This window comes from Nilaparvata lugens, chromosome 2 (assembly GCF_014356525.2).
Source record: "Nilaparvata lugens isolate BPH chromosome 2, ASM1435652v1, whole genome shotgun sequence".
In the NCBI taxonomy this organism is placed as follows: Eukaryota; Metazoa; Arthropoda; class Insecta; order Hemiptera; family Delphacidae; genus Nilaparvata; species Nilaparvata lugens.
This window is the reverse complement of record NC_052505.1, coordinates 85,776,214-85,788,590: the sequence shown is the minus strand read 5'-3', so window position 1 is coordinate 85,788,590 and position 12,377 is coordinate 85,776,214. Positions and strand designations below refer to the sequence as shown.

The following is a 12,377-nucleotide window of genomic DNA, read 5'->3' as shown; positions in this document are numbered from 1 at the left end:
CTCCTCAACTGTGAACTTGTGATTATTTGTTATAATCTTCAAATTTTCTGCAAAGTTGGATTCCCCATTTTGTTTATTCCAATCTCTGATGTGTTCTTTAATTCTACTTTTAGAATTTCTACCTGTTTAGCCCACATAACAAGCATTACAATCACCACATTCAAGTTTGTACACCCCATTTTTATCCCAAATATCAATTTTGTTTTTACTCCAGCTAAAATCGGTTCGGACTTGAAAGCAACATGAAATCCATTCCTCTTCAATTCCTACCTATCTTATCAGATACAAAGCTTGAATATGGGATTGTTATCCAGGTCTTCTCACAGTTTGAGCCTACAAGCTCAAACTTAATTGATTGCTCAAGCTTAATTGATTGAAATTTGTCTGTTAATTTTACTGAATAATCTATCCACCATACTTTCTTCATACCCTAAAATTAAACAGATAGCTGTCACAAATGGGTATGAAAAAAGTATGGTGGATAGATTATTCAGCAATCTTTGGAGAATCTATGATAATATGAATATCTATGATAATCATGGGGAATCTAACTTTGCAGAACATTTGATAACAAATAATCACAAGTTCATAGTTTGAACACAACCAACACCCTTGAAATTCTATAGAATATAAAATCTTCTTCTTCTCTAAGTACCGTCTCCATTTCGGAGGTTGACAATCATGATGGCAATTTTTACCTTGTTCACAGCCGCTCTAAACAGTTCATTGGTTGTGCAATTAAACGCTTCCCGCAGGTTTTTAATATGAAATAAAGAAGATTAATATTCTCATATGATTCGTAGTGTCTGTGGAAGTTCAGTACAGAAGAATATCTCTTCCAAAAACTATATTTCAATTGTAGAGTCCATCGCACGAGAATGCCACGTTCTGTAAATCTCCATTAACCGACGTTGGCTTCTCTCGATATCGGGTAATTTACCATGAGAGTTTCTGATTGACACCTGAATAAATTTGAAATACTCATTTGTTCCAGGTATCAACAGGAACTGGAATAATGTCTCACTTCGTGAACCTGCATATTGTCGTGCCAGAGGCGTACATTGTGGGAAGTGGAGAGCATCACATAGATCTTGGAAGCGTCATAAGTCTCGTCTGCATGATCGACAAGGTACGTTTCCATGAATAACTTAACTCAAATTTGATAGCTTATCGAGTGGACGCCCACGCCTTCAGACATGACTCATCGATCCTTCGTAAAGGTCACATCAATTCATTTCCAAATATTACATAATATGAAAAGTGATTGCAACGCCGAAAATTGTCCAATAAAGTACAGAGGTTAAGTCCAGTGAAGTCCAAATAATTCATCTGGGAAGCGACCGTTAAGCGGTCTTTTGTCCTTGTCTCCAAACGGTCGTTCTCAATCTTTTGTACTGAGAGTCGACTATTAATAAAACATTCTTGTTTAATACAGCAAACAATTAATTCAGTTTGGCATTATGAGAATAGCTCATCAACAAGAAATCAACGAACTTATTCAATTCGTTAAACATCCATGTTTAATACAGCAAACAATTAATTCAGTTTGGCATTATGAGAATAGCTCATCAACAAGAAATCAACGAACTTATTCAATTCCAAAGAACTAATACTTATAATATATAGCAAGTTCTTTCTCAAATAACAGAGATGGACTGAATTTTCTAAAGAAATTTATAAGGATGGACACTGCATTTATCATAGAACTCCACAAAAAACTGAGAGATAATTTGTTCAATCCGTGGTTAATATCATAGATGAATGATCAGTATAATGAGTAATGGATGAAACGCCATTCAAATTCTACTTCAAATTATATTGGACCACTCATAAATTATATAAATAGTAGTGTGAATACGAAAGAAGCCGGAATTTAATTTTAAGTTCGCAAAAACAAAGCTATCAGTCTGCTCTATCGTAATAAAGCACCAATCTCGTATTACAATCCAAGCATATCGATAAAACAATGCAAGCATATGGATAACATTACAAGCTTCACCGTTATTCAGATCAGATAATTTCTCCAGGTCAATGCAAGCCAATCAAATTGATGTAATAATCTATCAAGCAAAACTTCTAGTTTGTTCTATTGAAATAAATAATCATCAATGTAAATTCAACAAAACCAATCGAAGCATATCGAAAATATTGAAAATACTTCATCGCTTTTCAATTGGATATTTCTCCGGGTCAATGCAAACTAATCCAATTGATCTATAAAGCACGACTATCGTCCAATTCATGATAGATGAAGTGGTTTGTCACACAATAATTGGAAACAATAAAAGTGATTTGGAGCAATAGGGTCGCCAGTAATTTCCAATGTAGGAATGTGAGTGGAGCACATTGTTCATTCAGTGAATGGCCAGAGATACACTTCAACTTCAACAGCTGTCCTCTTGAAACGTGGTCCTCCAAACGTCACCCTCTAAACAATGATCGTAGCAGCAAGGATGCTGTTGACTAGTAGTAGTGTAGCTGTCAGTCGATGTGAAGTTCCCACTCTGACAAACATTGCAAACCTGCAAGTGCATGCAATGTCATCTGGAGTAATGCGCTTGTCACAGATTTGTCAGCCGTTTATGTTTGAGATGGAATTATTTGTTTAGGGGAAATTGGATTTTTACGAAAAATCTCCCTAAGTTCGCAGCATTGTTCTTATGGAGTACAGTGCTGCCAGATTTCACAGGATGCAGAGAGCCCTTAAGCTTATTGTGTGAGAGAAAGAACGAAAAGGAGAGCGTAGACCTTTTTGATAGAATCGGCATAAAAACGGCAATAATGTATATCTTATTGTTAAATTGAAATGAAATTTGCCATGAAGCCCCGTGCTGCGAACTAAGGTTTGCACAGACTTGTGAAATATGCACAGACCTATGAAAGTAGGCTACCCTTTCTTCAAATAGTTCATTTAAGACATAATTCGGCCATGATGTAGCTATCAAGTAATTCAGATTACTTGGATTTAAGATATGTGAAATATATAAGAAGTGCAATCGAATTATTCCTGAATGAATGTTGAGACGCTTCCGTAACTGAAATGCGCGAGTTTTAATGACCCAATTTGTGTACTTTAATTGATAGAATCGGCATAAAAACGGCAACAGTGTACTCCTATTGTTGTATTGGAATAAAATAGCCATGAAGCCCCGTGCTGCAAACTAAGGTTTGCACAGACTTAAAGATTATAAATCATAGTACCTATAGAAATACAAATAAAAATCTGAGTACCCTTTTTTAAAATAGTTCATTTACGACATGTTTTGGCCATGGTGTAGCTATCAAGTAATTCAGATAACTTGGATTTTCATTTTTTATTTCTATTCATTCATTCAGTCGTATGGTCCAACGCCAACACCAGCCTTGAAATTCTTTTCAGGAAATAAAATTAATAATCAGGTCTTAGACCCTCGTCTCCAGAACATAGAATATCAGTTTCAGGCCTAGCCTGAAAATAAAAATATTCAGTTGGTTCCTCTTCCAGAGTCACTCACAGTTCTATTCTCAGCTGCTTTAACCAGTCTACAGCTCTGTGGCTTCATGCAGCTCTCATGGAATAGGTCTCGCTCAAAAGAATGGATTGGGCATTCAGCAGTTATGTGGCTCATGGTTTGTGTTTGGCCACACTCACACAAATCTGACTGCGGTAGACCCCATCTCTTTTGCTCCTGACTTTCTATTCTATTTCTATTCTTATTAATCTATACTTATTATCTATATATATTAGATATACTAATTATCTATACTTTTCTATTCTTATTAATTTCTATTCAAGAGTAGCCTTAACGAAAAAAATAACCATAGTACCATAGAGAAACAATAGCGTAAGAAGATATCCCATGGTATAGGGAGTTTATGTCGCAACTTCTAGTGTTATCTCAAGCCAATAGTCCACGTAGTTCTTACCCTTGAAGCTGTGTGACACTGGTAGTCTCTCATATTGTGCCGTTCATACACTCTCACCCCAACAAAACAGTAAAAATCGATAATAATCGACAGTAATCGGCTTGAGATAACAGTAAAAGTTGCGACATAAACGCCCTATACCATGGGATATCTACTCACGCTATTGTTTCTCTATGATAGTACTTACATAGAGAACAATCACTTGAGGGTAGTGCTGTAAAAGAATAATACTCTACTCATGCATGTTGATTATTGGTATGTGGACGTTGAATAACTATCTTGTAGAAGGGATTCTATTATCTATTGAGTTCATGGAGTTGGTATCTCTTCTAGAGTACAATTCGTTAACAGTTGGCAAATACATTACAGATACATTCCGTCAAGAATTCAAAACAGGGGAGCCTGATCTCTCCAGGCATCGAATCTGCAATACCCGTACAATTCAAACTGAAAAACAAAAAAATCTGACTTTGAAATAGTTGTTACGATATTTTATTGATTTGGACAAAGCGATTTCATATTATAATAACCAAATAATCCATCACCAATTCCCTGGATTAAACAGGTTATCGGACTCAGTGATAACCTGAACTACTGATTGTGCATTGAGAACATTGGTTATCTGAGCATTATCTGAACAAAGCTCCACAGGTTGGCTTCTCAAACAGTGCATGACTAACTCACAATGCATGACGTGAATGCATAAATTATATTGTTGCCACGGCACTGAGTGTATTTTGGCCACTATGCAGCTTTGATAGATTGGGAGGATAGAATGAATAATCCACTGAATTGGTTCCATGCTCGTATTATAATATTGAACATTTGAAGTCCCTCAAGTAATATATATTTGAATGCATCAGTTAGGGATTTAGCAGACGAAAAAGGTACCTGCATATGTTACGAGATGTGATGTGTTTGTGAAAAGCTCGTCAGTTTGCCATTTACGTCTATCTACATATTCTATTTGCATAATTTGACAAGATAGTTTCCCTATTACTGTCACATCAATTGGCTGAAATAATGATCAACGCCAGTGAAGCTGGTTGTTTCTACTACTTGCACAACCACTTCTTGCTTCCCTATTTATTCATATTCGATTTTAGTTTATGAGTGTCACTCAAAGTGCAAAACACGAGAACTGTTCTCATGCATGTTGATTATTGGTATGTGGGCGTTGAATAACTATCTTGTAGAAGGGATTCTATTATCTATTGAGTTCATGGAGTTGGTATCTCTTCTAGAGTACAATTCGTTAACAGTTGGCAAATACATTACAGATACATTCCGTCAAGAATTCAAAACAGGGGAGACCGATCTCACAAGGCGTCGAATCAGCAATACCCGTACAATTTCAATCTGAAAAACATAACAATCTGAGAGTCAACTTTGAAATCGTTGTTACGATATTTTATTGATTTGGACAAAGCGATTTCATATTATAATAATCGATTAATCCGTCATTTTATACCTTCAAACAAAGCGATTTCATATTATAATAACCAAATAATCCATCACCAATTCCCTGGATTAAACAGGTTATCGGACTCAGTGATAACCTGAACTACTGATTGTGCATTGAGAACATTGGTTATCTGAGCATTATCTGAACAAAGCTCCACAGGTTGGCTTCTCAAACAGTGCATGACTAACTCACAATGCATGACGTGAATGCATAAATTATATTGTTGCCACGGCACTGAGTGTATTTTGGCCACTATGCAGCTTTGATAGATTGGGAGGATAGAATGAATAATCCACTGAATTGGTTCCATGCTCGTATTATAATATTGAACATTTGAAGTCCCTCAAGTAATATATATTTGAATGCATCAGTTAGGGATTTAGCAGACGAAAAAGGTACCTGCATATGTTACGAGATGTGATGTGTTTGTGAAAAGCTCGTCAGTTTGCCATTTACGTCTATCTACATAATTATTCTATTTGCATAATTTGACAAGATAGTTTCCCTATTACTGTCACATCAATTGGCTGAAATAATGATCAACGCCAGTGAAGCTGGTTGTTTCTACTACTTGCACAACCACTTCTTGCTTCCCTATTTATTCATATTCGATTTTAGTTTATGAGTGTCACTCAAAGTGCAAAACACGAGAACTGTTCTCAGAAAAATATGAAAACTCTTGAATGAAGAAGCTATCTATTATTATTTGATTCAAGTGACAAAAAGTAATTTATTTACAGTTCACAAGGAGCCTACAAAAATTATTAAGACTTTTCGGAACACATTTTTATTTTTATTTAAATTGGATAATCTTTTTCAATATAATTGTTAAGATTAGAAGAGTGAGAAAAAGTGACAACTGGAATTTTTAAGTGGTCCAATAAGCGATATGGGTTGTTGAAGTGCTAAACTCCGTTTTCTTTCCAGATCATAAACGGTTTTGAATTGTCCATTGGAGTTTTTTTTTAATTAATTCAGTATATCATTGACTTTGTTTAAATATGCGTTTTTCGCGATTAATGCCAAAATAAACAAGTTATCGAATTTACAAAAAATGTTACTTTTTTATTTATGAACGATATGGGGAATAAAATGTTTTAGTTTGAAAAGATACATTTTTTGAATTTTTAGAAGAGGTTCTAATAATATAGTCGAAACCGTTTATGATCTGGAAAGAAAACGGAATCTGGAAGTTAGCACTTCAACAGCCCGTGACTTTTTCTCAGACTTATAATGATCTTAACAATTATATTGAAAAAGATTATCCAATTTGATTAATAAAAAAAAAGTGTTCCGAACAGCCTTAATTACCATTTTCATAATGCATTTTTCCAGAGCCAACATACTCAATAGTCTTTTATATAATGTAGCATCGTTTTTAGTAATGTAATAACTAATATTTCATATAACAGATGGCCTTAACATCACACCGACAATTTGGTTTCTATCCATTCACGATAATTCAGGTTATAAAAAGGTTCAATAAGAGTGATCGAAATAAATGTCGGAAATTCACTTGACTTATGGCGTATCACAATGATTCTCCGAACACCCCTAATTATAAAAAAGAGTGTTAATTAGTTACAAATGGCAAAGAGAAAAGGAACGTTGAGAGCCGTGAAGAAAATGTGTAAAAAAGGGTTTGTCTTGAAAAAATGTGATAGAGAGAGCCCTCGCTGTTTTTTCGAAGCTTTTATTATTGGGCTTTGTTTTGAGAGACGGAGACTGTCTATGTAGGTTGAAAGGATGGTACACTTTTTTCACTGAGAAGCCGTATAATAGGGACCAGAACGGTGATCAACGCTGCGAAATAATTTTTCTCTAATTAGGAAAACGATACTTTCCGAGGCTACAGCTGAGTATCATCTTTTTTCAATAACTCTTTGGCGGTCTTTTCTCAATCCAGCTTTTACCATGGAATTGAGTCCAAGGATATGATAAGAACCATACATTATTGGATGGGTTGAACACATTTCTATGTGCGATGGCCTGTATCATTTTCGGGAACTCATTACTCATGCACAATGAACAAATGAACAATTTTCCACTTTTTGAAGTTGAATACTTCTATCGCATGAACTCTTATCACAGTGAGAGCTCTCATTATTTAGCTTTCAACTACAGTAACTATAAAACCAGTCACTATGATCAGTTTCAACCAGCGCCAATCATCTGAGATAGTCTCCGTTTCAACATTATTAATGTTAACGTTTCACATAGTATAACATATTATGATTTTTTTCTCTTCTCTTAACTGTGTTTCTTTGGAGTGGTACGAAATTCTGTTTCATTGTAGCCTACTCTCACATTCATAAATCATATTCTGTCTTATTTGTTGAATTAGTACTTATTTTTATTAATATTCTTAATATTTCCTATTGGTTTATCTCTTATTTTTAATCATTTTCAATTTTTCATTAACTTTTTTCTCTTGATAATTATGAAGAACTTTGTTATGTTGAATCGGGAACAGTTTTGAGCTATAATGCCTGTTTTTCCCATGCCTGTATGTATTTTTTTTTTTTTTGTAAATAAATAAACATTCACACATGAAAGTTTCGAGAGCCTTTTGAACGGAAATTTCAAGCTGCGTTTACACCAAAGTTATTAACAAAATCAGGGCCGGCCCCAGGGGTGGGCGGACCGGGCGGCCGCACAGGGCGGCAGATTTTAGGGGCGGCAAATTTTAAGGAATGGAAAATTCAAAAATACAGTAATAAATTCATAATATTGAATATGAATAGTAAATTATATAAGAAGCTTTTCCAAACTTGAGCTTGAAAACTTTTCTAACATCAAAAAAATCCCAGGAACGTCTGAGTGGTCTAGCGAACATAAAATAGCTCAGTCACTAGATCTTCAAGATTGGTGAAGGAATTTTCCCATGCAAAGGTCAGACGAGCCCTATTTAATTGAACAGGTGTGTTGAACACTTTTTTCTTAGGAAACATTTTTTTTCAATGATTACTTTTTGAGATATGAGCGCCTAAAGTTTAAATTTTTGGGACAGAATATTTCAAATTCGGTAAGAGATAAATCCATGAGATTTGAAGGATGAATTCTTCATGGTACTGTTGATTGAATAGAACAATACAATTTTGAAAATATCAGTTTTTGAGATAGTTATTCAATTTACCAAAAATGACAAAAAATAACTCAACTAAACGTTATTCTTGGTCATTTTTAGTAAATTGAATAATTTTCTCAAAAATTGATATTTTCAGAATTTTTTTTTTCAATTCAATCAACAATACCATGAAGAATTCATCTTTTAAATCTCATGGATTTATCTCTTACCGAATTTGAAATGTTTCGTCCAAAAAATTAAAACTTTAAGCGCTCATATCTCAAAAAGTAAAGATCGGAAAAAAATGTTTTCCTAAAGCTGCGTTTACACAAAAGTTATTAAGAAAATGTTAATAACTTAATCCTTATAGATTCTATTAGATTGAACGAAACTTGACAAACACATGTTCATCATGTGTATGATAAGTTATGTTCAATCTAATAGGATCTATAAGGATTTAAGTTATCAACATTTTGTTAATTAATTTGGTGTAAATGCAGCTTAAGAAAAATTTTTCATCTTGATAGCTTGATAATATACAAATATAAAAACTTTGAAAAATATCACCAGTGGAGAGTTAATTCTTAGCCTTTGCACAGCCTGTTTTTTATTGTGTACCGTATTGCTTCCAAACATAAAAATAGTTTAATCAGATATTTTGTGCTACTGTTCCCCAATATTTGTCAAATCCTATTATATTAAGCGAGCAATTTCTGTATTTTTATATTTGGTTATTTATATTTATTTATGGTTATTTATGTCAAACGGATCTCGAAAACTGCTCTAACGATTTTCAAGAAATTTGGAACATAGTAGTAGGTTTATGATAAAAAAATTCGATTGCACTAGGTCTCATCCTTGGGAAAACTCACCGAATGACATGAGAAGGATAATTCATCCTTGGTTGAAACAGCTGTAGATAGTAAAAGAGTGAGTGAGCGAGTGCATCTGTGGAAAATCAAAATATCACATCCCCGAAATTCATAAGCTGACATATAGCCAGCTGTAAAATATGAACACGATCATTTTAAAGAATATGTGTTCTGTTTATCAATAAATAAAAATAACGAGTGAAGCTCAGTGCCCCGAATATTATTTGTTTAAATGTCAATAAATTGTAACTTGAACAGCTAATAACTTTGGGTGGATTTTTAAGTCGGCTTATAAAAAATATATCTGCAACCAGAAACATAAAACAGTTTATGAAACAAAAATAGTTTTAAAATATGCAATTTACACTTGGGATTCCTAGTAAATAATTATTCAGAGTTTACTGGGACTCTGTGGTGCGAATAGCGCGATCGCATCACAGCGGAGACATAATAGTTAGGCGATCGCTCAAGGAAGGGGTGGAACCTGGGATTAACAATTAGAATTATAGTCTGTGTAAAATAAGTTAAGACTTGGCCCTCCATTCGAAGAAATTACAAGGTTGCCAATTCGTGTAAAATTGCAACTTTCTCAAATTTCCAATTCAACGTCAGAATTGGATGCATAATATCATCCCCGATATCCTAGTAGTGCTAAAAAAGCTTCAGGGTTGAAGGATTAAAAGGAAATTTAACTTTTATGATAAAATTGGAAACATCGGGAAGACTTGTTTTTCTTTTGAATATCACTTCTCTCAGAATCATGGGGCGTCGTAATGCGTAATAATTTTATATCAAATTAAAGGAGAGAATGTCTCCTTTCTATTGGTGTCTGGATCATTTTTATCCGACGTACAGTTATTTTTCAATTAATGATTATGTTCGTCAATGTCGAGACATTTCGAGTAGAAAACACTAAATTTTCGACATGCTGGAAACTTTTTTGTTTGGAAAGATAAGTGGAATAAGAATAAGAATAAGAATATTTATTTGCCATTAAATAAAACACTGTACAATAGGCATCGTCATTTTGTTTGGAAACGAACAAAATACAATATATACACATATAATCTATATGCTGTCATTGATTGTCACTAGGCATGTCAGTGTAGTTCATATATTCATTTAAATCATAAAATGCTTTTTCTTTCAGCCACTTGCAAATAACTGCCTTATATCTTGGTTCCGGTAGTTGTCTAATTCTCTGGGGCATCTTATTGAAGATTCGATACTGCTGGAACTTGTGACTCATGAAGGTCTTGTTGAGACGGATATGAGGTTTGTCAGGAACGAACGCTGTCTTGTTGCGTAGCTGTGAATCTCTCTTGTCGTATGAAGTTGGTTTCATTTTTTATCATGTGCATCAGATTACAAAATATGTACATGCATGGCAGTGTCATTATCTGAAGTTCTGGGAAGGCTTGTTTGCATGATTCATCATTCCTCAGACCAACGATGCATCTAATTGCCTTTTTCTGCCATACAAAAACCCACTTCATACCACTGCAGTTCCCCCATAGGTGAAGTCCATAGCTCAAGTGAGAATGAAATAAACCGTAATAGGCTGATATCAGCACTTCTTTACTGACCCAAAGCCTCAGTCTCTTCAGAGCGTATAAGCTGCGGGATAGTTTTTGCAAAGGAAATCAATTTGACTGGTCCAGCACAGCTTACTGTCTAACATGACTCCTAACAATTTCACAGGGTTCTTATAATTCTCATACCGTTCACCAGATGTATTTCTCAATGAGAATATTATATTTTCACATTTTCTCTCATTCAATGCCAAGTGATTGGCTGTGTACCATCGCTTTGAACTCTCTAAAGCATTGTTGAGTTGACTTAAAACAACCTTCTCATTCTTATCAATGCTCAGAACGGTGGTATCGTCAGCATATAATACTGAATAAGATGGGACATTCACACTGTAGTCATTGATATAGACAAAGCGAGAAAGTTTCTCAGGAATAATTGAAATTATTTTTTTCAATTGTGAAAAGTAGTTGGAAGATCGTATTTAGTCTCCAAAAAAATTTAAAGTTAGGAGAGCGGCTGCATGGTATGCATTGTGTACAAATTGTATGCTTAAGGCTGGCAATTTAACAGATATTTGACTGAATTATTTCAAACGCAAGCAGCTGATTGCCTCTAGAAAGGCTGTAATGAAACTATTTATCTTTAGAAAGAAAGAAGTTTCCAGCATGTCGAAAATTTCATGATCCAGACACCAATAGAAAGGAGACATTCTCTCCTTTAATTTGATATAAAATTATTACGCATTACGACGCCCCATGATTCTGAGAGAAGTGATATTCAAAAGAAAAACAAGTCTTCCCGATGTTTCCAATTTTATCATAAAAGTTAAATTTCCTTTTAATCCTTCAACCCTGAAACTGTTTCAGCACTACTAGGATATCTAGGATGATATTATGCATCCATCTCCTTTAATTTGATATAAAATTATTACGCATTACGACGCCCCATGATTCTGAGAGGAGTGATATTCAAAAGAAAAACTAGTCTTCCCGATGTTTCCAATTTTATCATAAAAGTTGAATTTCCTTTTAATCCTTCAACCCTGAAACATTTTTAGCACTACTAGGATATCGGGGATGATATTATGCATCCAATTCTGACGTTGAATTGGAAATTTGAGAAAGTTGCAATTTTACACGAATTGGCAACCTTGTAATTTCTTCGGATGGAGGGCCAAGTCTCAAATTATTTTACACAGACTATAGACGGGATACTAGAGAGGGGGGGGCGGTGGTTGCCGATCTCGCCCAGGGCGGCAAAGTCCCTAGGGCCGTGCCTGAACAAAATGTTAATTTCCCCGTCCTATAGATTCTATTATAATATTGAACATAACTTATCATACACATATGATGAACATATGTGTTTGTCAAGTTCCGTTCAGTCTAATAGAATCTATAAGGACGGAAAAATAAACATTTTTTAATGACTTTGGTGTAAACGCTGCTTTAGAGTAATCAGGTTATAGCATTACTGAATAAGTGAACATTACAACACGAGTTTGAGTATGAATGAGCCCAACCAACTTTTGAACTCT

General features: G+C 34.5%; 1 protein-coding gene across 4 annotated transcripts in view; it reads left to right on the top strand.

Annotated features, from left to right (window-relative positions):
* Positions 1-12,377, top strand: part of LOC111046304 (protein CEPU-1-like) — a 150,792-nt gene that overhangs the window by 130,094 nt on the left and 8,321 nt on the right. For all 4 annotated transcript variants that reach the window (XM_039421975.1, XM_039421973.1, XM_039421976.1 and 1 more), the window contains one exon: positions 995-1,129. In XM_039421975.1, coding sequence (XP_039277909.1) covers positions 995-1,129 — 135 coding nt within the window. The remainder of the gene's footprint in view (positions 1-994; positions 1,130-12,377) is intronic.